A 27392-nucleotide genomic window follows, 5' to 3' on the forward strand; every position below is an offset into this window, starting at 1 on the left:
CAGTAGAAACAAAAGAAACAAAAAATACTCGTCATACTCCTGAGCCGCTGCCTTATCTTTAGGAGCTTTCAGAGATCCCACAGATAAAGCCACCAAGATTCTCAACCAAATGAAACCTAAAAACTTTTTTCTTTCAGCCTGCTCATGTAGAGATTGGAAAACTGAAATCCAATAAAAGTTAAGCGATTTGCCCATGGTTCTGAGAAATATTTCAAAGCAGGGGTGTAAGAATATATGGGAGAGCTATTCTGTTATACTATCTCCTCACCGCAAATTTTAGATGAACGGTCTGTTACCAAGACACAGCCAGACGCAAACTGCAGGGAGGGCCCCGCCTCCAGGGCTGTCCGCGGCAGTGCCTGACTGGCGGCTGGCGCAGGGGGCCTCGTGGGGTCCTTCTCGCGGGCTCCCGTCGCATTGCCTGAGCGGGTGCGTAGGCGGCTTCCGGTGTGGGTGACGAGTGGTGGCCGAAGTAGGGGGACATCAAGGGACGCTCAGCCAGGGACCATGGCGGACGGGGGCTCGGAGCGGGCTGATGGGCGCATTGTCAAGATGGAGGTGGACTACAGCGCCACGGTGGATCAACGACTGCCCGAGTGCGAGAAGCTGGCCAAGGTGAGGACGCCGGCTGGCTCTTGGCGGGCGCCAGGGGCTGAGTCACGGCGCCGAGCTGGCTTAGGCCTCAGGGGGCCTGCGGGCTGGAGTGCGCGTCCCCCCACTGGCAGCCCAGCCCGAGTTGGGCCTGCGTGAGTAGGAGATCCCAGGTCTGGCAGGCCAGGGAGACTCCGCAGCCGCAATACATCATTCATACAGCTTCCCAAACCCTCCCCAGGGCAGATGGTCACTTAATTCCCTTAGGAGGTGTGGACCCCTGGTACTTCTTGCCTTTTCTTGTATACTGTTGAGTAGTTTTCCAGTGGTTAAGGCCGCTTCAGCATTCAGGCTAGATGAGAGTTGAGTTGTATTGCTCTTGCTGAAATCAGTGTATGGCGTTACGTTTTTTAATGGGTTATGGCGATGTGCCTGGCCTTTGGCCAGGAGAAGAGGAAAGTGATAGTACGAAGGTGACTAACACGAGACCCGTCCTTAAAGAGTTCGTGTACATAACTTATTCGACAAGTCACCCATGGTAGTGCTATACGAGTGTAAAAGTGTTACCGGAACACAGAGAAGGAAGCTGTTCCTTCCCGCTGGTGGGATAGGGAAAGGTATAAGAGAAGCTGACTTTCGTATTTGGCTTTGAAGAATGAGTACGGTTCGGATGGGAAGGAATCATCCCTGTAGCGGGAACTGCAGAAGGAAGACACACAGGCACAAAAAGTGCAGGAAAACCTGAGAGGAGGTCAGTCGTTTAGCCCAATTGCTTAGTCCCCATGGAATAGAAATTTAACTTGATGCAAACGTGTCATGCCGCCTGCCAAGCGCCAGCCAACTTTGTGTATTACTTTACATATAAAGAAACCAAGGCTCAGAGTTATATGTCCAGTGTTACAGTTAGTAATAGGTAGAACCACGGTTTGCCTGTCCAGGATTCAGATGGTTGGTGAATCGGCTCAATCCTGGGCTGTTTGCTAAGGTTTACCCTCACACCTCATTAAATGCCTTGATCAATCCAGCCACAAACATCTTTTGCTATTTACCTGGGATGCCTTCAGTAACAGAATTGCTTTTGTTCCTGAAGGTGCTTACTGCATTAAATACGTGTAACAAATTCAGGCGGGGAAGGAGTGTCAAGTAATACTTCACATTTAGTTCTTACAAAGAAACCTTTAATGTTTTCCTTTTTTCCCAGAAAATAATTTAGTGGGGCTTTACTGAAGACAAAAATAGGGAAGATGAAGTTGAAACACCTGTGTATCTTAGGTTCAGCAGACTTGATGAAAGGGACCCATAAATTCATCTCGGAGCTTTCTAGCAGCTAGTGTAAAGAAATATCATCAGTTACACAAGGCTTGGAGCACTCAAACACCTACAGTGCCATGCAGATAACATAACTGACATTTACACAGTGCCAGGCCATATTCTAAGTGCTCACACATATTAACTCATTTGATCCTCACCTTAGCCCTTTGTGGTAGATATTAATATCCTACAGACAAGAAAGCAGTCTAAGAGGAGTGGAGGCACATGCTCCAAGGTCATACAGCTAGTAAAGTGGTGGAACCAGGATGCAAACCCAGGCAGATTGATTGTACAGCTTGTGCTCTCACCGTGCCGTCCTGCCTGGTGAGCCAAGGGTAATGAAGACCTGAAGTTCTGAGAATCTGCCCATGGAAAGGGGGCAGTCACTTCCAGTTAATCTTTGCCAACTGGGGATGAAGGCCAAGCCTTGTCAACTCTTCTGATTTGAGGAAGAACCCACGAATATGGATTGCTTCTGTATTTAGACAGTGGACACTATAATGTTTTAAAATACTGTTTGAACCGATACCATGTAGATCATACAAAACATAACTGCAGGCCAAAGTTAGACCCTGAATCATCACTTTGGAATTAATAGATTGATAGTGTCTGCAAAGAAGAAACCGTTTGCTTTAAAGAAGTACAGCTATTTCTAGACCTGAGACTTGGTAGGAAAAAATCTTCCCTTTACCAGTTTCTTCTGATAGCCTATCGTGTGCAAGACCTAGTCAGTGCTAAACATTGAGGAGAGTTTAAAGATTATTAGGCAAAGAAAGCTTGTGTCCTCAAATAGCTTATAGGCTGGTTAGAAAGAAATGTCATTACTAGTTGTTCTAGTGATCAAGTGTATGGTATTTATTTAGGACATTGTTATGTTCAAGGCATTTGAAAAGATTTTCAAATTCAAATACCAAATGCCTTTTTAGATATCAAATGGGTGACAAATTCCCTGTTTAAAACAGGGAATGTTTGGGCTTGTTAAACTATGTAAAATGAAAGTGATCTGTATTTTTTTTTAATGCCAGTGTGCTTGTTGAACAGTGTACGTGTGGTTGTTTTTCTGGGGAGCAAGGATGAGGATTGGCAGTTTAAGCCGTTGTGGGTTTTTTTTTGTTTGTTTTTTGAGGAACATTATGTTTACTAGACACCCCCCTTCACCGAGTCCCCCTAACAAACCCCATTACAATCACTGTCCATCAGCATAGTAAGATGCTGTAGAATCACTACTTGTCTTCTCTGTGTTGCACAGCCCTCCCCCGTGCCCCCCACACACACATTATACGTGCTATTTGTAATGCCCCCTTTCTTTTCCCCACCCTTATCCCTCCTTTCCCACCCATCCTCCCCAGTCCCTTTCCCTTTGGTAACTGTTAGTCCATTCTTGGGTTCTGTGATTCTGCTGCTGTTTTGTTCCTTCAGTTTTTTTCTTTGTTCTTATACTCCACATATGAGTGAAATCATTTGGTACTTGTCTTTCTCCGCCTGGCTTATTTCACTGAGCATAATACCCTCCAGCTCCATCCATGTTGTTGCAAATGGTAGGATCTGTTTTCTTCTTATGGCTGAATAATATTCCATTGTGTATATGTACCACATCTTCTTTATCCATTCATCTACTGATGGACACTTAGGTTGCTTCCATGTCTTGGCTATTGTAAATAGTGCTGCAATAAACATAGGGGTGTATCTGTCTTTTTCAAACTGGACTGCTGTATTTTTAGGGTAAATTCCTAGAAGTGGAATTCCTAGGTCAACTGGTATTTCTATTTTGAGCTTTTTGAGGAACCTCCATACTGCTTTCCACAGTGGTAGAACTAATTTGCATTCCCACCAGCAGTGTAGGAGGGTTCCCCTTTCTCTGCATCCTCACCAGCATTTGTTGTTTCTCATCTTTTGGATGTTGGCCGTCCTAACTAGTGTGAGGTGATATCTCATTGTGGTTTTAATTTTTATTTCCCTGATGATTAGCAATGTGGAGCATCTTTTCATGTGCCTATTGTCCATCCGTATTTCTTCTTTGGAGAAGTGTCTGTTCAGGTCCTCTGCCCATTTTTTAATTGGGTTCTTTGTTTTTTTTGGTGTTGAGGCATATGAGCTCTTTATATATTTTGAATGTTAACGCCTTATCGGATAAATCATTTACATATATTTTCTCCCACACTGTAGTATGCCTTTTGGTTCTGCTGATGGTGTCCTAACAAGCTGGTTTTGATAGCTCTGACCATCTTTGTTTTTCTGGGTTGAGGCAGCATAAAGTAGATGAAATTTCAAAAACCATGTGAATGGATGGGAAAGAGGAAAGGAGGAAGATATTTAGCCATAGGATGGTAGTGTCCCTCTAGTAGCATTGAGTTGTTTGATAGAAGAATCAGAAATTGTAAGCCATCAAGATCAACTGAATAAGTCAGGTCAATTGTCAGTCCCTTCAGAGCATACTATTTACAAGGTGGGTGGAAGGAAAAGTACAATTAAGCAAGGACCAGCCCTGAAGGAACTTATATACCTCTTAAGAGGCAGTACATGCACATAAACAACTATAGTACAAGGTCTAAAGGGGTGTACCATATCTTCGGAAGTAACTTCATGTTCTTGGCCAGGTGCAGGGCACTGAGCTACAGTGGTGAACAGTATAGACACAGTTCCTGCTCTTACAGAGTTTACTTTCTAGTGAGATTAGAGTAACAGTAAACATTAAAACAGAAAGGAGTTTGGGGTCATTGCAAAGCAGAGAGTCAGTGAGCTGTTATAAAAGGGGGTGCTGAGTAATTATTGATTTTAGAGTGTTATCTGAGAAGTCTTTTGAGAAGATGACATTGAATATTTCATTGATAACTGTAGACCAATGACTCCAGAATGGTGTGATTCCCTCACCTGTAGGATGCAGTGCTTTAAAACCCTTACTTCTGGATTACAATACCATGTGGTAGACTTAACTGTTTGCAGTAGTTGATCATAGTCACGTGACTAATGGTAATTGCAAAGTGCCAGGAGGTGACCATCAGGAAACAATATTTTGCATTTTAACCATTTATACACTGCATTTTGTTGCCAGATAGTAGCCATTTCCCGATGGAAATTACTTTGAGGCAAAGGAGTAATTTAAACTAATAATCTCTAAAGTAAGGTGACTAGATTAAATAATATCTAGCAGTGTTTCCAGTTCTAAGACTCTTGGATCTTTTGTAATTTATTAACCTTTTACTTGGGAGAATTTATAATGTGTTCTTTGTTCTTTTCCTGTGATGGACATTTAGCCAGTATTTATTATATACATGAGTCTCTCCAGCTTTCAGAACTGGGTGCTCCCCTTTGCATAGGAAACATTGTTAAAATGCTAGTAATCATATATGTTTCAGATTTAATTAAAATAAATTTGAACAGTGACTGTACAATACATATCCTGTTCTACATAGAAAATTCAGTTTCATAATTATCTTGGAAAATATGGAAACAGTATTTTGGAAAGTCCAAATATTATTTGTGCCCTTAATTCAAAAGCTGTTTAATTAGTTAATATTTTAATTAAAGTATGGTTCATACATAATACTGGTTTCAGGTGTATAACATAATGATTCAGCAGTTAAGAGATGCTCACCATTTGAGTGTAGGTAGCCACCGTTGGCATACAAAGATGTTACAATATTCTTGACTGTATTCCCTGTGCTTTCCTTTTTATCCACGTGATTTATTTATTTTATAATTGGAAGCTTGACCCTCTTTATCCCGTTCACTTATTTTGCCCATCCCCTTCCCCTGTGGCAACCACCAGTTCTCTGTGTTCATGAGTCTGTTTTGTTTGTTCATTCGTTTTATTTTTTATATTCCACATGTAAGTGAAATCATATTGCATTTGTCTTTGACTTATTCGCTTAGCATAATATACTCTAGATCCATCCATGTTGTCATAAATGGCAAAATTTCATTCTTTTTTATGGTTGAGGAATAAATAGTCCATTGTATAGATGTACCACATCTTCTGTATTCATCTATCAGTTGCTTCCATATCTTGGCTATTATAAATAATGCTGTAATAAACATAGGGGTGCATATACTTTCTGAATTAGCGATTTTGTTTTCTTTGGGTAAATTCCCAGAAGTGGAATTACTGGGTCATAATGGTATTTCTAGTCTTAATTTTTTGAGAAGCCTCCATACTGTTTTCCATAGTGGCTGGAGCAATTTACATTCCCACCAACAGTGCATGAGGATTCCCATTTGTTCACATACTTGCCAAAACTTGTTATCTATTGTCTTACTGATAGTAGCCATTCTGACTGATATAAGGTGGTAACTGGTGGTTTTGATTTGAATTTCCCTGATGATTACTGATGTTCAGTTTCTCTTCATGTGTCTGTTGGCCATATGTATGTGTTCTTTGAAATTAATTTCTTTCACCTGTGAAGAGTAGTACTCACGTACTATGTGTCAATGTCATTAAAATCTAAAAAAATTCAGTAAGAAACAATTATGTTGGAAAACAATTTCCAAGTAAAACTACTCATCACATCAAATTCATTCATTGTTATTAATATCAATGTCTTTAAAAAAAGCAATTTGTGAGCTGTGGGTGGTTTTGTTTTTATCTAAATGTTTTGTTCCTAATAGGATGGCTTATTTAGTCCTGGAGTATTATCATTTAGTTCTATATTATTTGAATTTTATTATTCCCATTTCTTAATGTATGTTCCAGGGAGAATGTTTTGTTTTTGCATGTGAGAGAGAGGTTATTATCAGTTGACAAAAAGGGGCATATTTCATTTGGATCAATATCTGCTTAAAGCATAACTTTTGATGTAGTGTGTGTGGGTATTCTCAGATGGTCTTCATTTCCTTGAAGCACAGTTATAATTTTTAAAGTCACTGGAAAATTAAACCAGGGTTTCCTATTTTTTTACCACCAAATATCCTTTTCATTTCTCCTTAAAATTTCATGTTTTAAAATATTTGTTATGGTGAATTTATAAAGAAACCTTGCATTTCTCCCATTTTTTTCCTCCAAAAACCACATGACTGCCAGTTAAGTTTGTGTAGAACAAGATAAACAGGTTGTTACCACACCGAGTTAATAAATTAGAATCTAAAAGATGATGTTTTTCTCAGTTGATGATTTTTCTTTAAATCGTTCTATATTCAGTTTCTCTTAAGCATTTTGAAATGATAAAAATAGGCTGTAGACCCCACGTTGGGAACCGCTGACTTGTGTAATCCACTGGAGAAGCAGGGCTATCAAGAATAAGAGAAAAACAGAAGTCGTTACTGGGGTGGTTCTTGTCTTCTAAATAGGCCATGGATTTTTTCTGTATCAGAAGCATCTCGTGTGTGTGTGTGTGTGTGTGTGTGTGTGTGTGTGTGTGTGTGTGTGTGTGTGTGTGTGTGTGTGTGTGTGTGTGTGTGTATGTGTGTCTGTGTGGTGTGTGTGTGTGTGTGTGTTTTGGTGGGGTGGTTTCATTGTTCATTTTTATCTTTTGTTTTAGGAAGGAAGACTTCAAGAAGTCATTGAAACCCTTCTCTCTTTGGAAAAACAGACCCGTACTGTGAGTAGATTATAGTCAAAACTTCAATCACAGTAATTTAATTTAACATTGTTCCTTTAACTTTTAATATATTTTCATTCTTACAGGCTTCTGATATGGTGTCCACATCCCGTATCTTAGTTGCAGTAGTGAAGATGTGCTATGAAGCTAAAGAATGGGATTTACTCAATGAAAATATTATGCTTTTGTCAAAAAGACGGAGTCAGTTAAAACAAGTGAGTTCATGATTGCCCAAAAACTTAAATAAGGATTTTTAGGAAACTTTTCTATGAATCTGTTTTAACTCTACCGTTAAGTCGACATTGCAACATTCTAGAGAGTTTTTGACATTTCTGTGCACGTTCTCATGACAGCTGTTTTTATTTTTGTTTTTTCTTCTATTTTTTATTTATTTGCATATTTTATAAAATTGTACTGAGAATGTTGATGCAGCTTTGTTCCATTTCCATGTTGCTCCATATCTTCATGTTTATTATTTTAAATGGTGGTGTTATAATCCTTAAGTTGCTAGTCTGTAATTTACTTAATCATATGTGTTTTATCAAACACTAGATATAACTTATTTTTGAGGCAATTTTCAGACATTATTTTGGTTACTCATTTTGTTTAAAGATTATTAAAGTAAGTTCTCTTTTGGTGTTTTTGTGAAGCCGGATTTTCTTTACAATTTTTTCTTCACTATTTTTCTTTATTATTTTACTGTTTTCTTTACTATCCTTATTCTTCTGCTCAAGTTATATTTAAATGATCCTCTGTAGAAGTAGAAACCACTTTTCACATTTATATCTCATCATTAAAATGCTATTCCCTGAGTAGCTTCTAGGGGTTTCATTTTTTGCTTTCAAGCAATAAAGGTAATGACATTGTAGAACAGGGTAGTAGTGAAACCAAGAACAGAAACAGGGTTCTTGTCCAAATTCCTTATTTTATTATTAGTCTGCTGCTAGGGTTAGAGAAGGTTAAATTATTTTTGACAGAGTTACTGTAATTGGTTTTCTTCCTTTTTAAAGATAATCTTATATACATTTAAAATTGTTAAGAATTAATATAGATTTAATTGAGGCAGTCTAGTTAATGTGAATGTGAGATTCATTTAAATTTGCCTTCTGGTGCTAAATTCGGCGGCTTGAGAGACAGATCATCACAGAGTTGTTGAGAGTCTGACATAGGGAAGCTGTCATCTTCCTCTGATTTTCTAAGGTACTTGCTTTCTACAAAACAGTTTTGAAAGGGCTACTTACTTAGAAGTCTTGGGGCAACCTGGATTAAATGTTAAATATGTGTGTTATACAGTCTTAGTACAGTTCAAAGTATGTATCCTAAAATACAGATTTAATTTAATTTTCATAAAATTTCTGAGCTAGTAGAAAGGACTGTTTACTCTGTTACTTTTCTGAGGGAGAAACAAATTTATATGTAAGCCTCTTGGAATGTGAAGAAATGTGTAAATAACCTACAGTTCAGTACAGAATATAAATCACAAGTAACCATAGTACATCTTAAACAAGTGTCCTAACGTTGATTTTTTTTAAAAAACTTGCACACATGCACATATTCACACATGGCAATGTATTGTAAGTGACATAATAATATGCTAAGAGATGGGAAAGGAGGAAGAGAGAGTCTTTTATTAGGTTTATTAGGGAAAGCTTCTTGGAGAAAGAAGTTTGAGCTAGTCATACAACTAATGACATAACCAGAAAGTAATGCTTTTCTTAAAATAACCTTTCCCAGATTACTTAAAGTTCATGGTTTCTAACTCATTGTCTGTCCCTTGAGCCCAGGGGATAAGCTGCACTCCAGCCAGAAGTCACCTAATGACTTACCTACATTTTTTTCAGGGAGCAGCAGGACATTCACTTATCATTAGGAAATTGGTGTCATTGTTTTGTTTGTTCTGTTTTTTCTTTTACCCCGTCTGATGTCTGTTAATGTAGTTTTTGCACAGCTTTTAGACTGACCATGTAGTATACTCTTCTCGAATTCATTGTTATAACTGGTTTTAGAGGGATCATATATTTTATGAGGTACTAGGTGTCCCAGAGCCTTGTACGTATTGAAAGTTATATTTTATAATAAAAACCTTAGTTTTCTGGAACTTCTGGGTCTCTGAAAAGCCATTTTTTCCCCCAGATAATTAAAGGTCTGACCTGAGCTGCATGAGCATTAAATGTTTTTCAAGGAAATCTTTGTAAGATATACTGTGGTACTTTTTTTCATCTTGATGGAGCTATGACAGCAAGATACTATATATACTTTTCTCTTGTATTAAAATATGCTTAACATTTCCTTCATGAGAGTCCTAATTATTATTACCAGTGATATGATACACTGTTTAGACTCTAGATTAGGACTTGGTGAACTATAGGCCATGGACCAAATCCCACCTGCCAGCTTTGTAAATAAAATGTTTAGAATACAGCCATGTCCATTTATTATAGCAGCTTTGGAGTTACACAGGCAGAATTGAATAGTTGACACAGAGACCCTATGACCCACAAAGTCTAAAAATATTTACTATGTAAATATTTACCAAAATTTACAGAGATGGTTGGCTGACCCCTGACCTAGGTCATCAAATGTTAGAGCTGGAGGAGATGTAGTCCAACCTGCTTATATTACCTATGAGAAATCTGGGGGAAAGAGATGCTGTGACTTACGCTACCACATTTTATTGAGGTGTGTGTGTCTGGGTCACTGTTTCTTCTCCCCACCCAGGTGATGGAACTGTTTTACCTTTTGCCTCTTCCACTGACACTTCTTCATTCACAGTATCCACTGGTCATGGCTTCACTGCTATCCAGCACTGTTGAACTCTGCTTTTCTCTTCCCTTTTATGTTCCCACTAAAGTGGAACTGGCTTTTTGAGAATTCTTCCATGCTTTTCTGTGCGGCTGCAAAAAAATCTAGCTAGCAAGCCTTCTAATAGACCTTGCCAGGCATGCATACCTTTTCCACTTTTCCTTTTGTGTAATCAGTTCCCCAGTTGTAGTGGGAAGGGTAAAATCTTTGCATCTCAGGTTTCCCCAACCTTTATTAATTTGTTACTGGGTATTCAGTACTACTTGGCTATCAGGGAGAGTTTGATGTTCTTTTAAAGGCATTTCAGTATCTAGAGTTACCTGGGAAGATCAGATTTGACCATAGTCCTTCCATCAGTAAAATATTTCCTTTCTCTGTATGAAGAATGAATCTTACTTATGAGTGGTTTTTATTATTTTAGGCTGTTGCAAAAATGGTTCAACAGTGCTGTACTTATGTTGATGAAATTACAGACCTTCCAATCAAACTTCGACTAATTGATACTCTACGAATGGTTACAGAAGGAAAGGTGAGTTTTTCGTTGGCATAATTCAAAGCAGTAAGTACTGTCTTACCTGTATTTGGAGATATTTAAATATTCAGACATTTTATGTACGTATGTTTATGTGTATTTTTTAAGATGATGAAATACACAAAATGTCATCACCTCAACTCAGCCAATATTTTTGTACCTTTCCTTCTCATATCTTCTTGTATGCAAATGAATATATTTAAATAGTGCAGTCTTGATATATCTAGATTTTTCTGGGGATTATTGATCTTATACCAAATTTACCTGTGGTGCTAATGAATTAAAGATAATACTCTTCACCCTGGCCTAGATTTGCTTGAAAAACCTGCTTTAGGCCAAGAAATGGAAGCAACCTAAGTGTCCATCAGTAGATGAATGGATAAAGAAGATGTGGTACATATATACAATGGAATGTTATTCAGCCATAAGAAGAAAACACATCCTACCATTTGCAACAACATGGATGGAGCTAGAGGGTATTATGCTCAGTGAAATATGCCAGGCGGAGAAAGACAAGTACCAAATGATCTCACTCATATGTGGAGTATAAGAACAAAGAAAAACTGAAGGAACAAAACAGCAGCAGAATCACAGAACCCAAGAATGGACTAACAGTTACCAAAGGGAAAGGGACTGGGGAGGATGGGTGGGAAGGGAGGGATAAGGGCGGGGGAAAAGAAAGGGGGCTTTACAATTAGCATGTATAGTGTTGGGGGGGGCACGGGGGAGGGCTGTGCAACACAGAGAAGACAAGTAGTGATTCTATAGCATCTTACTGTGCTGATGGACAGTGACTGTAATTGGGTGTGGGGGGGGGACTTGGTGAAGCGGGGAGCCTAGTAAACATAATGTTCTTCATGTAAAAAAAAAAAAAAAACTGCTTTAGGATAGCCAAGGCTTCACTCTAATATTTAAGTTAGTCGGATATATGCAGTGTAAGGTTAGTCTTCAAAATTCCACTGTCTTGCCAGAGTCTGCTGTATTTCTTCTGATGCCCCACCTTTTTTCCCCCTAATCTCATGTTTCTCTCAGAAGGGCAAGTATGAAGTGGTGACTGTAGTGAATATGTTTCCTTCTAGATTTTGTGGTTTAAGGATGAAAACTGAGCCCATATTTAACTTACGGGGTCTCTGTAAATGTTTACTGAGCACCTCTGTTGTGCTAGGTCCAAAATGAGCAAGACACTTCTGTACCTCAGAGAGCTCCGTCACAGGGACAGTCACTGTGCTGTGTCATGGCAGTAGCAGTGCGCCTGCAGCTCCCTATAGCACAGAGGTAGGGATTGATCGGCTCCGGTGCCCAGACGCTCAGGTACCAAAACATATGTGATGATGGAACTGGCTTTTTGAGAATGAAAAGAAATTCTGCAGAGCCAGAGGTTAGGGGGAAGGGCCTTTTACACATGAGGGAGGTTATATACGAAGATAGCAACATAAGAAACATGTGGTACATTTAGGGAACTTTAAGTAGGTTGTTACTCTTGGAGATGAAGGTTTTGATGGGTGGAGGGGGAAAGGGAGTGCTCCGGAGCAAAGGCTGAGGGGTAGTAAGCGAGCCTAACCATGAATATTAGTTCCTAAGACTACTAGGCTAGTTATAATTTGAAGTTTAATTTGTTGGAAATTATAAATCCACTGATGTTACTTATAGCTACAAAAAGTGCTAGTAACTTTTGTACTTATTAGCAAGATCAGATTATTATTATTTTTTTTAAAGAAAGTAACCTTGAATTTAAAGATAAATCAGAATTAGAGTACTGGCTGAAATGTAGATACTGGTCCACGATATGTTCTTTCTAAAGTGTGTTTTCAGATAAATCTTGAAAGGTACTTTCCATTTTCTGTGTCATTTATGTAGCTTGTGGTCTTGTTACTCATTAAACACAGTGATTTCATATTTAAGTTCTCAAAGCAAAGCTGCAACATATGGATAATGTTTTATACATTTTCTTAAAAACTGTGATTGTGAAGTGTAAAATATCACCCAGCTCTCTGTACATGGAAGTTAAACTACACAACAACCTCAAGATAACTACTCTGAGACCTCGTTTGAGTAATAGTTCAGTTTTACCTTTTAAGTTTTAACACATTTTTATAGGAATTTTGATGATATAAATTTCTTATATTTGTAGATTTATGTTGAAATTGAGCGTGCTCGACTGACTAAAACATTAGCAACTATAAAAGAGCAAAATGGTGATGTGAAAGAGGCAGCCTCCATTTTACAAGAGTTACAGGTAAGGTACATTTTAGACTGTGTGTAACATCATATTGAGCAATATTTTCCTGTGGAAATAGCTTATTTGAGCACCTTAGCACTTTTTTCTAAACTATCAAGATCAAGAGTGAGTGCAGTGGAGTGTAAGGTTATTCATGTAACTGGAAATGGCGTTATTATGGCCCCAGCTAGGTTTAACAGCTAAAAAGATTTAGAAGAAAAGTTAGAATCAACAAATTAGTCTTGATTTTGTGCATTTGTACATTTTAATTCTCTTTAGAATTTAAATAAAATCAGTGATTCATATACTATTTACTTACCCTCAGGCATTTGCTGTTGACTGTTAGCTTTGTACTAATGAATATTTGATTGGTGGTCAACTTCTAGGCTAAACTGGTTTAACAAAGAAAAACTGCCTAATAGTTTGCCATATTTCAGGGCAATTTTTAAGAAAACTTAAAATGGGACAGCAAAGAGCCAAGAAATACAAGAAAAGCCTATAGGCTCTCACCAGAAAAATGCACCTAGACTCTTCTCAAAATTTTGCATATAATTTTGGCACATCGAGGATTAAGTTTAATTGATTATTCTAACTTTTCAGTTACGAAGGGAAAAAATAATACTGGGAGAATCTTGTGTGCTGCCCATTGTCTGTTTTTTTTTTCTTAGCATGTCCAATTCTCTGTATGCTTTTATCTCATTAATGTTCACACAATAGTCTTTATCCCCATTTTTCAGTCAAGGAAGCTGAAACTCAAATTAGTGACTTGCCTAAAGTCTTTGCCCAGAAATGGTGGAGTTTGGATTCATACTAGATCTGTTTGACTTCAAACTCTTTTCTTTTTTAAAAAAATTTTAAACACTGTTTTTTAGAGCAGTTTTAGGTTTACAGCAAAATGAAGTGGCAAGTGCAAAGAGCTCCCATATACTCCCTGCATCCCTGTCCCTGCCTGCCACACCACCTTCCTGGCCCTCAGCATCCTGCACCACAGTGGTGCATTAGTTGCAACAGATGAGCCCACACATCGTTATCACGCAGTCCGTAGTTTACATACAGGGTTCACTCCTAGTGGTGTACTTTCTGTGGGTTTGGACAAGTATATAATAACATGTACCCACCACTGTAGTATCATATAAAATAGTTTCACTGCCCTCTGTGCTCTGCCTAGTCATCCTTCCCTCTCCCTAACCCCCATAATCACAGTCTTCTTACTGTCTCCATAATTTTGCTTCAAATTCTATTTTTTAACCAGGAGGATGACATGCCTCATGATTTAAAATCCCGTGTGAAATACTCTTGACAAAAAAATTAACCTCCATTATATAAAGCTTCTAGGTTTAACTACTAGTTTACAGATTTTACCAGGGACAGAGGAGCCTGTTAAATGTTAACACAGATAAGTAGTGAACAAAATTCAGACTCTAGGAAGGTATAGGATGAGTGACTTGATTTCTTCAGTAAGTAAATGGAAAGGAAAAAAGAGCCCTAAGAAACATAGCTACCAATTGCAAAGTAGGAGCCTTATTTGGATTTTGATCCAGTCAAAATTCAGGACTATTTTATTTTTTAACACTTCTGGGGACTGGACTAGATACTTGGTGATACAAGTAATTTTTAGGTATTTTTTTTCAAAGTTTATCTTTTAGAGATACATACTGCAATATTTACATAACATTGTCTGAGATTGGCTTCAAAGTTATGGACACATGGAGAGTGGGTGAAGATATATAAATGAAACATTGGTGGTTCATCATATGTATTTTTGTTTTCCTAAGTAAAAAATATAAAATAGTGAGATAAAGACATTTCACAGACCAAATAATGATAATAGTAATAATAGTAATAGGCTTACTTCATTCTACTTGTAAATATGTCATTCTGCATTTTACAAATTCATTTGTAATATATGTATACCAAATATATTAGAAATATTTTTCATAGTATTTGGTATAATTGATTTTCTATATTGTATTTGTATCTATCTGTTGCAACTCTACATTCTACATCCATTAGGAGTCATATCAGCCTTATTACCTGAATTTCAGCCTTATTACCTCTTTTTTATATAATGTTTCAACTATTATATAAATAGCCTGCAACCTGCCTTTTTTATATTGAGAATTATAGTCTCCTTATTAATCATTAGGAAAATGCAAATTTAAACCACAACAAGATGCCACTATCTGCCTATTAGAATAGTAAAATAAGAAAAATACTGATGATACCAAGCAAGCACTGGCAGGGAAGCAAAGCGAATGGCACTCTCATGCATTGATGATGGGAATGCAAAATGGTGTGGCTGCTACAGAATACAGTTTGGCAGTTTCTTACAAAGTTAAACACATGTTCACCAGATGATCTAGCAGTCCCACTCCTGGGTACCCAGGGAAAATGGAAACTTAAGTTCACAAAACACTAATTTCAGAGTAGCTTTGTTTGTGCTAGGCAAAAAATGGGGTCAGTCCAGATGCCCTTCAGCTGGTGAATGGATAAACTGGTTTGTCCTTGCAATGGAATACTACTTAGTCTTAAAAAGGAATGACCTATTGATATACATGACAATCTTGAATGAATCTTAGTATTCAAAGCATTATGCTGAGTGAACAAAAACAGACTCAGGAGGTTGCATACTGTATGTGACATTCTTGAAGAGTCAGTCCTGTAGTGATGGGTGACAGATGACTGGTTGTCGGTTTATGAGTGGGGGAAGCATGACTATAAAGAGGTCGCATGAGGAAGTTTTCGGGGTGATAGAACTATTCTGTATCTTGATTGTGATGATGGTTCCACAAATCTATACATGTTAGAATTCATAGAACTCTATACCAAAAGAAAAAACTCTGTTCTACTGTATAATAATTTTTTAAAGTTATAATTTCCTGGAGGAAACTAGCTTTTTATATCATTGTCAACAGTCTCCCAATATGAGTGAAGGATCTTATTATTTGACAAGGGTGACTATTTTAATACATTTACTTTTGTTGAAATTTTTAAAAATTACTAAATATTATAAACTTACTTGGGGACTTACTCTGCTAGGTGGAAACCTACGGGTCAATGGAAAAGAAAGAGCGAGTGGAATTTATTTTGGAGCAAATGAGGCTCTGCCTAGCTGTAAAGGATTATATTCGTACACAAATCATCAGCAAGAAAATTAACACCAAGTTTTTCCAGGAGGAAAATACAGAGGCAAGCATATTTCTTTCTACAAGCTAACTTTAAAAATGTTTGGAAAAAAAACATAAACTCCTATTTATTTTGTCAACTTTTTTTTCAGAAATTGAAGTTGAAATACTATAACTTAATGATTCAGCTGGATCAACATGAGGGTTCCTATTTGTCTATTTGTAAGCACTATAGAGCAATATATGATACTCCTTGTATACAGGCAGAGAGTGAAAAGTGGCAACAGGTAATAATATATTCTTATACTTGACATTGATACTTATTAGGAAGAATTTACATTTTTAATTTATTTTGAAATGACTTTAACCAGTAATGATATGCAATTGATTGTTTTCTGTTCCATGTATTGATAATTTAACTTAGCTTATTCAAATGAGTTGTGGAAGTACTCTAAATTATTTAACACTTTTGAAGAAATATAGGCTTATTGTTTAAAATATGTATAGCAGGTTACCTGCTAATAAAGGTTACAGATAAAGACCTAGTATTAGTTTGGAAAATTGTTCACAAAAACTTACTTTAAACAACATAAATGTGTATTCCACATTTATGCTGTTAACTTATTAGTAAGAACTTTCTTTATATGTTTGTCATCCAAAAATATGTCAGTCCAGGGAGTAATTCAAGTTAGCAAAGATTTACTATAGTTGTTTCTTACAATTATTAATATTAAATACTTTTTATCAATAATTATGACTTATTAATGATTCTATTCACTGTATTATTGTATAATAATGTGTAATAGTAAAGAACACTAAATATTTTAAAACTTAATATTACAGAAAGACATTAGGAAAAGGACAGCCTGGAAAGATGTTTATCCCTTAAGATATTTGAGTACAATATTGAAAATGATTATATACAACTATTCTGTGATTTTTCAGTTCCTGCCAGAGTTTACTTGTTTCCAATCTTATATGTAATCTGTTGTGCTGCACAACTTTTTTAGGCTCTGAAAAGTGTTGTCCTCTATGTTATATTGGCTCCTTTTGACAATGAACAGTCAGATTTGGTTCACCGAATAAGTGGTGACAAGAAGTTAGAAGAAATTCCAAAGTACAAGTAAGTACTTTTGTAGTTAGTATAGCATATCTCAATAGAAATTTCATTTTGAAAGGAAATTGGTTAACCTAAGTATATACTTTTAATTGGTTGCTGATAGACTGTATGAAAAAATAAAACTAGAGATAAGAAAATGGTGAGATGTTATTTAGCTCTGCTTTAGAAATGAATGTAATGAGATTGTAACACTTCATTCTAGATCACTTATCAACTAGAAGTTGTATTTCAAGCTCACCTTAGCAGCTTTTGGTTAATTAACCATTTGATAGTTTTATCATTAGTTTTTCGGGGCTTTGCGATTTTCATAAGCATGTACTTATGTTTTATGTAAAACAGACATACACCTCACAAGCACAAAAGCTTTTGTTTTTTTGAAAGCTATTTTTCTTTCATCTGTTTCATTAGTAAGTTTATAGTTATTCCAGAGATTGGAAAATAAAATACAGGAGAACTAGCAGAATGTTAAGTAGAGGAATGCTGGATTCAGAATTACTGTGGGAAAATATGGTAGGAAAGTAGATAAAATAAAGAATGATCAACTTTTGCCTTGTTCTACAAACACATTTATAAAAATGGTCTGTTGATATTTAAATGTTTGCTATTATATTAGATGAAACTTAAATTTTACAGATTTGGAATATTAAATTTTACACAATTTACAGGGATCTTTTAAAGCTTTTTACCACAATGGAGTTGATGCGTTGGTCCACACTTGTGGAAGACTATGGAATGGAGTTAAGAAAAGGTTCTCTTGAGAGTCCTGCCACTGATGTTTTTGGTTATACAGAGGAAGGTGAAAAAAGGTGGAAAGATTTGAAGAACAGAGTTGTTGAACATGTAAGAATCTGGCATGATAGAGATAACAACCTAGAAGTAAACTTTTGCAAATTTGAGCATACCTTTTATTTTTCAAGTTTGGCAGTCAAGTGTTTCTTTTAGATGTTATGCCTTTTAATTCTTTGCTTTAGGATTTTTTTTTCTATGCATACTGTAGTGATGTAAATTTGTTGCTCAAATGTTTATTGTTATTTCCCAAAGTGTATCAGAATTTATCTCATTCCTCTTGTCTTCTCCCTATTTGTAGCTTTTCAGAAAAGATAACTGTGTTTTAGCATGCTTTTTTTGAGAGGCCCTCTCAAGAATTGGAACTTGTACAGCATAAAACTAGAAGGAATTTCTTGAGAATGTGTGAGTTGGATGGGGGTGAGAGGGTGGTTTCTATATGATACTCACTTGGTAGTGTTGGAAGTGGGAACCTGTCTTAGACCTGACCTTTGATCTTCTTGGTGTCACTACAAATGGAGTTATGTCATTATTCATTCACATAGCATCCATTCATCATGAGCCTTCTGTGTGATGGATACTACAAATTGCTGAGACACCTATGAGAGTAAGACATGGTCTCTACCTTCAAAGAGCTTAAAAATAAATCATAAGGAAGGATGTATTTATAAAAGTATTATGGTACAAGTAGAGTGGAACTTAAGGGAAGAATTTATTGGTTCTACCTGGAAGAGTCGTCAGACCAGATGCATAGGAATTGACAGAGGAGGTAGAATTTGTAGGAACAGTAAGTGGTCAGCAGGGAGGCAAAGGAGGGCCATTGCTTTAGGCGGACAGGATCAGTCTGAGTGAAGGGCATGGAGCCCCAAACCAGCAGAGGAACTTAGAGCCTCCAGGAAAAGGGGTCAGTGAGGAAGGTGGTTAGAGATGCAGAAAGGGTCTGGGTCTTACAGTTGATGCACCCTAGTAGTGAAAACTTCTAATTGCGAGGATAATGACCAGCTTGTGTTTTACAGAGATCCCTCTGGAAGTAAGTATGGAGAATGGGTTTGGCATGGAGATGAGACTCGTTAAGTGAGAGGCTATATGAATTAAGCTATATTGAATTAAGGCCGTGGCCAAGGGATTAAAGAATGGGTGGAATGGAAGTATTTTTAAGGAAGAAAATAGAATTTGGTCAATGATAAAATTGAAAGGATGAAGGAAAAGATGGGGTCTAGAATGATTCTTACGCTTCCTGAGAGGTCAGTGTTGCCATCAACCCTGATACAGACGGAGGATGTATAGCATCTTCAAAGATGGGTTTGTTTTTCTCTCCACTGTTCCCTCTTTTTCCTTGTGAGTGCTGTTGTTTTGTTAATAACTTTAAGAGTAATAAAGGGAGGTCTCTAACTTCGCCATTTCCAGTTTAAATTGGGAAATTTAATTTCAAGTTACCTTTAGTTATGAAGCGGTGTTTTGAGATGATCATGATCATTTTTTGAATTTTAGCCTTTTAAACAGTTGTATCATAATTTGAAAAGCTTAACTTTAGAATCTGGCATTTAGCAAAAATATTTTAGTACAGTTAGAATTTTTAACCACTAATTTAGTGAAGATAAGTCTATATTCTTACTATATATATTTAAATAGAGTTGTGGAGAGTATTCAGAATAACTTACAAATAATGGCAACACTGAAATATCTAAATATTTCATTTTGTCTTTGAAGTTAGAATGGGCTTCATTCCAGTAGTGGGCTGTAGAAAAATAAAAGCTCTAAATCTGACATTTTAACCAAACCTATTTGGGTATAAAAACAAATGGACTTCTAGCCTTCTTGACAACTATTCTTTGTCTTTCTTTACCCTCTATCATCTCCCCAGAATATTAGAATAATGGCCAAGTATTATACGAGGATAACAATGAAGAGGATGGCTCAACTTCTGGACCTATCTGTTGATGTAAGTAGTAAACATCATTGTTAGAGTTGTTTGTAGGTCTTCATTTTGAATATCTGAAATCAAATGAGAAAATCATTTTTTAATTATTAATTTAAGTTTAGGTGATAGGAAGTTTCCCCAAGCTGTCTTGAATGCCCCCAAAATAACCTAAATATCAAACTTTTAGTTACATTAATACTATGTATCCTAGTTAAAATCTTCACTTATGTAACTTAGTTTTACATTAAATTCCAAGTCCAGGGTATGTGTTTCTATAATAACTATGTCTAGGTTCCCAAAAGTGAACTCTAGAAATAAAAGATGTGAGGGAGACCTGAAAAGGTGCCAGGACATGTGTGGAAGGATTATTGTATTCAGGTCCAGGTTCACTTTGATAAACTGAACAATACCAAAGAGATAAAGTTAAGTGAAGTATATAGAGTGGTCTAAAAGCCATGTCTGTCACGAGAAGGAATTGTGACCGCCTAGGAGAAAGAGAAGAGCTGTGGGTGTTAGGTTGGGAAGTCTTGACTGTTGGTTGGTTAGCTCATTTCTGGACCACAGGTACCAGAGTCCTGAGCAGTAAAGTGCCTTGACTATGGCTATGCAGTTGCCAAGGGGCCAAGCATTTATTCTAACACAGCATAGTGAGTGTATACAGGTATGCTACTGCCTTTGAGAGGGAGACATGGTAGAAAAGGGATGGGCTTGCCTGTGCCAGCAGTGCCCAGGTTCACAGTCAGCCCTGACTGAGTGGACTCAGATTCTGTTCATTCCCTAGACTCACACTCAAGTAAATGTTATTACGGGAAATCAGCAGTTGGCTAACTACTAATAATGAATTTTAGCCCTGCATATTCTTGGGTGAAGAGTTTAGAAAATGGTTTTTCCCAAGTTTTGTTTATCATCTGTAATTATGCTGTCTTAATCCAGTTTGCTTTTTCTTTTGCAGGAGTCAGAGGCTTTTCTATCAAATCTAGTAGTTAACAAGACCATCTTTGCTAAAGTAGACAGGCTGGCAGGAATTATCAACTTCCAGAGACCCAAGGATCCAAATAATTTATTAAATGACTGGTCTCAGAAACTGAACTCATTGATGTCTCTAGTGAACAAAACTACACACCTCATAGCCAAAGAGGAGATGATACATAATCTACAATAAAGATCTCAGCACCCTTGATGCTTTTAGAAAAGAGTTAAAATTGGAAGTCATTTTTTTAAAAAAGACTGTTATGGTGTATATGTTGGGCTTGTTTTTTGTTTTTTCCTACTCTCAGCTACTTTGTCTAAAATTTAAGAGATAGTGAATATGTTTAAGGCCCCTTTCAACCTTTCAATTCCCTAATTTCATTATTAACTTTGCATTTACAATTGGTGCAAAAATTTATTTCTATTATTTGAGTACTCAAAAAAATTGTTATGACTTACCCAACGTGTTTTTCTATCATTTGACATCTTTTTAACTTTTATTTGTTTTCATTCAGCTAACACCCATCATTATAATAATAAAAGCAGTATATGCACATTTATGTTCTATGGTTACCTGTATTTTGAAACATTTTGTTGGGTAGTGATTTAAGTGTTTTTTAAATAAAATAAATTCTGTTGTAAAAATACTGATTATTTAGTAGAATTTAAAAAGCATAATAGAACGTACAAGAACATTTGGGATAGAGCTGTGAATTGTGAAGAATTTGTATTTTAGTAATGTGGCAGAGAATCTAGACTGAGTATGCATAGAGCGATCTGGTAGGCTATTCACTTTTTATTTTTAGTCAAACTGGTTTCGATTGCAGGAGCTTGATTATTTTTACCCCTTTTCTCTGACTTGACCAGCTGTTCTGTTAAACAAAATCAAGTGATATAGCATTGACACAACTTAACAGAAAGTTGTTTTAATGTTATTTCTTTGTGGCTTTAACTTAGAGGTCTAATTACATCATTAATGCTCAAATTCATCATGTTTTTGTAGGAACTTAAGTAACATTTTATGAATACTGGATAACAACCTAAAATGCTTTTTAAAGTGACCAAAAAAAAAAAAAAAGAAAGACTTCAATCACCCTCTTAGCAAATGGTGTATTGTTTACATTTTTTTTACAGAAGGAAAGTAGTCATTGTCAAAAGAAACATCTGAGGTCAATATGAGAAAATTTTGGAAGTTTTAAAATTTGATTTATTACAGGGAAATAGAAAAAAGACAATGTTAGAAGGTTATTTAAAATGATGTTTAAATGAAAGTACAAGATCTACTTTTTTAAAAATGCAAATGAAATGAGGGGGTAAGAAAACATTCTGGAAACAGCATTTCTCATAATTCATTTTCTGTTTAATGATTACTAAATTGTCCTATTTCATGATCCCAGGACTGGGAACAATTGTGGGACCTCTGCTATTTACTGAGTCATTGTGAATAATAACATAGTATTAACCTAATTTCATCCTTTGGAAATTTAATGTATTGGTCACATGAATAACATCAACATCTGCTATCACTTATTTTTAAAAGTCTAACCAAAACGATGGCAGGTTCGGAAACATTAGAAGTTCACACTAGCAGTAAGAATATGGTTTAGATTTTCTTTTGAATGAAAAGGATAGAAAATAAAAACGTTTTGCATTGTTAATTTATAATCAAATTAGAGCTAATTTGACTCTAGCTTCTCATTAACTCACTAACTCATTTTCCTTGTACTTGTCAAATCTAGACTAAATGGCCAAATAAGTTGCTGTAACGATCTCAAATACTCTTCTTCTTTGGCCTTTATTTAACGTGCTCACCCTTAAACAAAGCTTTGGTGCCATTTGTAACTGTCTCAGTGACCAAATTTCATTTGACTTGATTCACAGTTCATCCATTTCTTGTTTTCTCTGTACAAGCCAACTTAAGAGTTACTACCAATTTCTTAGTGTTAAAAGGAAGACACCATCAGCACAGGGCAGTGAAATATTCAACATGTTCAGAACCCCAAATCCTGCCTTACATTTCTGACCCAAACTGGCATTCATGAAAAGGATTGAAACACTTTGTTTTAAATATGGCGAAAATAACACTTGACTCACTATCATTTTCATTAGGTTATTAGGAGAGGTGATAAGCCACTGTTCTGTTTTTGTTTTTTAAATGAAACACCCTTAACCCTCTTACTTCTATATAATTTATGTTTTTATTTTAGAGTTCAATAGCTATTTCTGTAATTATCCTCAATTCCCATATGCTTATTAAGTCACTGAAAAACATCTTTAAAATTGATAACTGTTCCGTTCTATCTCTTGTAAGTGTTAAATGTTTGATAAAAGTACATATTTTAAATTGTTTTCAGCTCCTGGATATAGCTGCAATAAAAGCACTAATTTGTGGGTATTTAAGAAAACCTGGAGAATAAACTCAAACTTTAAAAGATCACTTTCTTTTCAATGCTCTTGCTGTTTAAACAGAAAGCCATAGATTATCGTCATTTTTCTTTCAAAATCATGTTCTTTCTAAACGTGTTTTTAAGCAGTGGGAAAATATCGTACACAGTCTGGGGAGCTAACTGGTTGGCTTTTTTCCCACTGAATTCTTTTTGATTTGGGGTTGTTGACTAGCTGTGCCTTATTGTATACCCTTAAACCAGTAGTTCTCCAACTTGGAGCACGTCAGAATCACCGGTGGGGCTTGTTAACAGTACAGATAGCTGGTTTCATTTCTAACAGATTTCTGAGTTCGTGCAGGACCATGACTGCACTTTGAGAAGCACCCCTCTTCACAACATTTGCAGTAAATGCTAGAACTATGTTGGGTTTTTAAAAGATATTCTTTGTGAGAAAAAAGTACTGAATGAACACAGACATCAGTAAACTTGGGCCTGTTCTACAGTGTGATACTTTTGTTGGTTTTAAAAGCCAAGACGACTAGCTAGTGCCTGTTTTTTAGTCTAGTGGTTTTGAAGGGTCAGTTTTATCCCACCTCCTGAGATTTAGATATTCTTAGTTTTGAGTGGGTATGTAACAAGTTGCTTAACTTAGAGCCTTGTATTTACTATATTGAAAGAATTGAATGACAGCTATTTGAAGATTGCAAAAGTTTGTTATGCTATTTTTCTCTCCATAATATTAGGAACCATGTTTCTCTGTGTGTCCATCATTTCTGTTACATAGTAGAAACAAAGATTTATTGAGTTAAATTATTTCCTAACCAGTTTTCTTAACCCTTTGTTATAGCTGCTGGAATTTTGTTTCCATCACTTCCAACTTTATATTCTCCTGTAAGCATATTTCAGTGCCCTTAGTTACATTCACAATGGTGTACAAACACCACCACTATTTACAAAATTCTTTCATCACTCCAAACAGAAGCTCTGTAATCATTAAGCAGTAATTCCCCAGCCCTTGGTAACTTCTAATCTACTTGCTGTTTCTATGAATTTGCCCACTCTAGGCATTTCATATAAGTGGTCATACAATGTTTGACCTTTTGTGCCTGACTTTGTTCACTTAGCATGTTTTCAGGCCCATCCACTGTAGCGTGCATCAGAACTTCATTCCTTTTTATGACTGAATCCATTGTGTGGGTATATATACTGCATCGTGCTGTTCCTCATCCATGGGTGGTCTCTCGGTTTGTTTCTACCTTTTGGCTGTTGGGATTAGTGCTGCTGTAAACATGGGAGTATGAGTATCTGTTTGAAGTCTAGGTATATCCGCATATTGGCTTTAAAAAAAAATTCAGAGGAAATTGTAACGATTGTGTAGAGAGGTTCTTCATGCCCTTCACTCAGTTTGCACATTGGCTTTTAAAGCCAAAAGGATGTTTATGTACAAAAGAATGATGTGGTAGACCAGAGAGGGACCAAATGCTGGCAAAGCTGTTACTATTTTAAGTCTTACCACACTAAGCATGAAGACAAATTCCACAAAAAGTGCTCTCTTGTACCTACTGTCAAGGGGGCGCAGAGTCAATGGAATAGAATTACTTGTGATCAGAGTTATCAGCTATGTTGAGCATGTATGGTGCATAAATCACAGTAAATTAGCATTAAATACAGACACTGCCTTCATAGTAGATGGTCTTATATCTGAAACCCATTAAGGACTTTTTAGGGTCTTAGAACCAAAGTACTAAAGAACATTTGGTATCACTGGTACAAAAGAAAAGGATTCTTCAGTATGAATCATAAAAGCTAAATAAAACACATTATTTATACATGCACAAAAAGACATTTGGGCCAAATTTTCAGAAACTTTAGATTGTAGAAATAATGTTCTCAACAGGAGCAATTTTAACTACAGAGAAGGTAGGTGTCACAGACACACCTTTGCTTAATTTTTCTCTATTGCCATACATACAGCCTTATTTAATATGCAATGAGTACCAACTCTGCATTAAAACTTGTCTACGTCTTTAAGAAGTCTAATAGTTCTAAATTTAGTACCCTGTTCAAGTTCACATCTTAATTTCAACTTTGGACATTTTCCTTGAACTGAAAGAAAAATTTCTAGTTTCATGTCTTTTTTTTTTTAATGCTTAAATGTCAAAAGTGCAGAAAGTAAAAAAGGTTAATGTGATGTAAACTAATTTTACTTGATCAAAATTTTAGTATATTCATTTAAAATTTTTGAGGATTTGGAAAAATAGATAATTTTAAAAGAAGTAACCTTCAAGAAATAACAAAGATAATGCTGGGAAGGAATAAGACGTTTCTTAAAATGCGTATCATGTCTGCTGCTTCTGAATGCACAGCGTAATGCCTCTCTACAGAATACTGAATAGCTGGTTCCCTGATGCTTCCACAGCGATTTCCACTGTGTGTGGAATGCAGGGCAGATATTCAAAGTGTTCCCACTTAATGGAAATGCTCCATAAGACCACTTTTCCTTCCCCTTTTAGAATGCAGATCTTGAAGGGGATAAGTGATTTTCTGCTGCTAGCAGTACTTAAGAGATTTACGGAAATAAACTCTTCTAAGATTTAGATTATAATAGTAACAGATTCTGGACCAGAGTGACTAAGCAAATACATTATGGCTCCCTGGCTTGCAAAATATGACCCCAAAAAAGGGAAACTTCTAGAGGGCAACTTCTACAACTAGTTGACAACTAAATTCCCAACATTTGAAGCAATGACATAGTTACAAAATGTATGGACTCGAAGAATCACCAGAAAACTTTAACTTAGCTACCTTAAAGGTGCATAACTAAAGAAAGAATATGTTAATCAAGGAGTTAGCCATGAAGCTAGAAAAATGAGTTACAGAAGCACACACTGGTAGTGTGTGGGGGAGAGAATCCACCGGAATCCAAGTATTCTGGACTTGGAGGCAAAGCCATCCCAACCATGGAAATGGATACAGGAATTTGCCGGAGTCCAGCTCCAGCGGTGGGGTGTGAAGCCCAAAAGGATGAGACGGAGTTGGTGCACGGAGAGACAGGACACAGAGTCAGATGGAGGTGGTCTCTCGACAAAGTGCCAATAACAGCTTTATTTATACCATTTTGCACAAGAATATGATTATTTTTTATTGTTCTGTTGATTAATTGGTATAGGCAGTTGATTAATAGGTATAGCAAGCTTTTTTCTTTCTTCTTTCTAATCTATTCATGGTTGGTCAAGTGTTAGGTGATCATTTTCTATTCTTTGACCGAAACTTTTCCTAACAACATGTACTCTATCATGTTTTACGTTTCTATGCAACGCAGTTTCTAAGTAGTGCATGTGACTGCAGGAGTGTGCAGTGTGTAGCAGTGACTATGGAGTCTATCAGCTCAGGGTGAAATACAGGTCACTCACTATTTCAGTTAGCTAGGCAGGTATCATCATCTATATTTCTAATGCAATGGGTACATTTTATCTCCTCATAATATTTATTCTATCATAGGTAGATGCAAGATAAAGATGCCTTCTTAGAACTGTAAGAAGGCAAGTGTAGATGATCAGGTTTGTGCCTATAGACTAGGTATTAATCCAAGCCAGACAAGGGCAACAAAACATCCACGGGTGTAGACGATTTCTCTCAAAACTGGGGGGGTGAGGTTCTAAGCCTCACCTCTGTTGATCCCCAATTTCTCACCTGATGGCCCCCCTGCGACTGTGCCTGTCTTAGGTTGTTCCTCCCTTGAGGAATCTTACCCGTCTCTGGCTAACCAGCCATCTTCTGGGACCATACAGGGAGATGTAAAGCTGGTAAGTGAGAGAGAAGTAATGTTCTTTGAAAAGGTTAGTTTTTCACTTCTTTGCAGATTTATGCTCCGTGGCTTCTATGCCCAGCACTTGTCTTGAGGTATCTTTACTTTTTGGAAAATTATGGTATTTGGTAATTTCACATAAAAGGCACAAATTTTAGTAAATGGCTGTAATTAGGAAGGAAGAAGAAAAGTTGTAGAAGTAGCAAATAGAAGAAAACATGATAAGATTGATTGTCAATATTCTCTCATAACTCTATTTCTATAAAACTCTCCATCACTAATTTAACT

The 27392-nt window shown here is 36.5% G+C and overlaps 1 protein-coding gene across 1 annotated transcript; it reads left to right on the forward strand.

Moving 5' to 3' along the window:
• The first annotated feature begins 422 nt into the window (after positions 1-422).
• On the forward strand, positions 423-23346 carry PSMD12 (proteasome 26S subunit, non-ATPase 12). Its single transcript, XM_036899764.2, has 11 exons — positions 423-615; positions 7377-7436; positions 7523-7651; positions 10660-10767; positions 12902-13006; positions 16028-16177; positions 16266-16400; positions 17124-17236; positions 17899-18073; positions 19884-19961; positions 20893-23346. Exons 1-11 carry the CDS (start codon positions 508-510, stop codon positions 21100-21102), a joined length of 1371 nt encoding a protein of 456 aa, XP_036755659.1. The 5' UTR covers positions 423-507; the 3' UTR covers positions 21103-23346.
• The last annotated feature ends 4046 nt before the right edge of the window (positions 23347-27392 follow it).

The sequence above is a fragment of the Manis pentadactyla genome, chromosome 4, assembly GCF_030020395.1.
Source record: "Manis pentadactyla isolate mManPen7 chromosome 4, mManPen7.hap1, whole genome shotgun sequence".
NCBI classification, from domain to species: domain Eukaryota; kingdom Metazoa; phylum Chordata; class Mammalia; order Pholidota; family Manidae; genus Manis; species Manis pentadactyla.

Bases quoted from the DNA above. Each gene is read 5' to 3' on its own strand.
- PSMD12 (XM_036899764.2), top strand. From the start codon at position 508: ATGGCGGACGGGGGCTCGGAGCGGGCTGATGGGCGCATTGTCAAGATG. The intron at 7,652-10,659 runs GTGAGTTCATGA...TTATTATTTTAG, and splicing joins GACGGAGTCAGTTAAAACAA to GCTGTTGCAAAAATGGTTCA. The intron at 19,962-20,892 runs GTAAGTAGTAAA...TTTCTTTTGCAG, and splicing joins TTCTGGACCTATCTGTTGAT to GAGTCAGAGGCTTTTCTATC.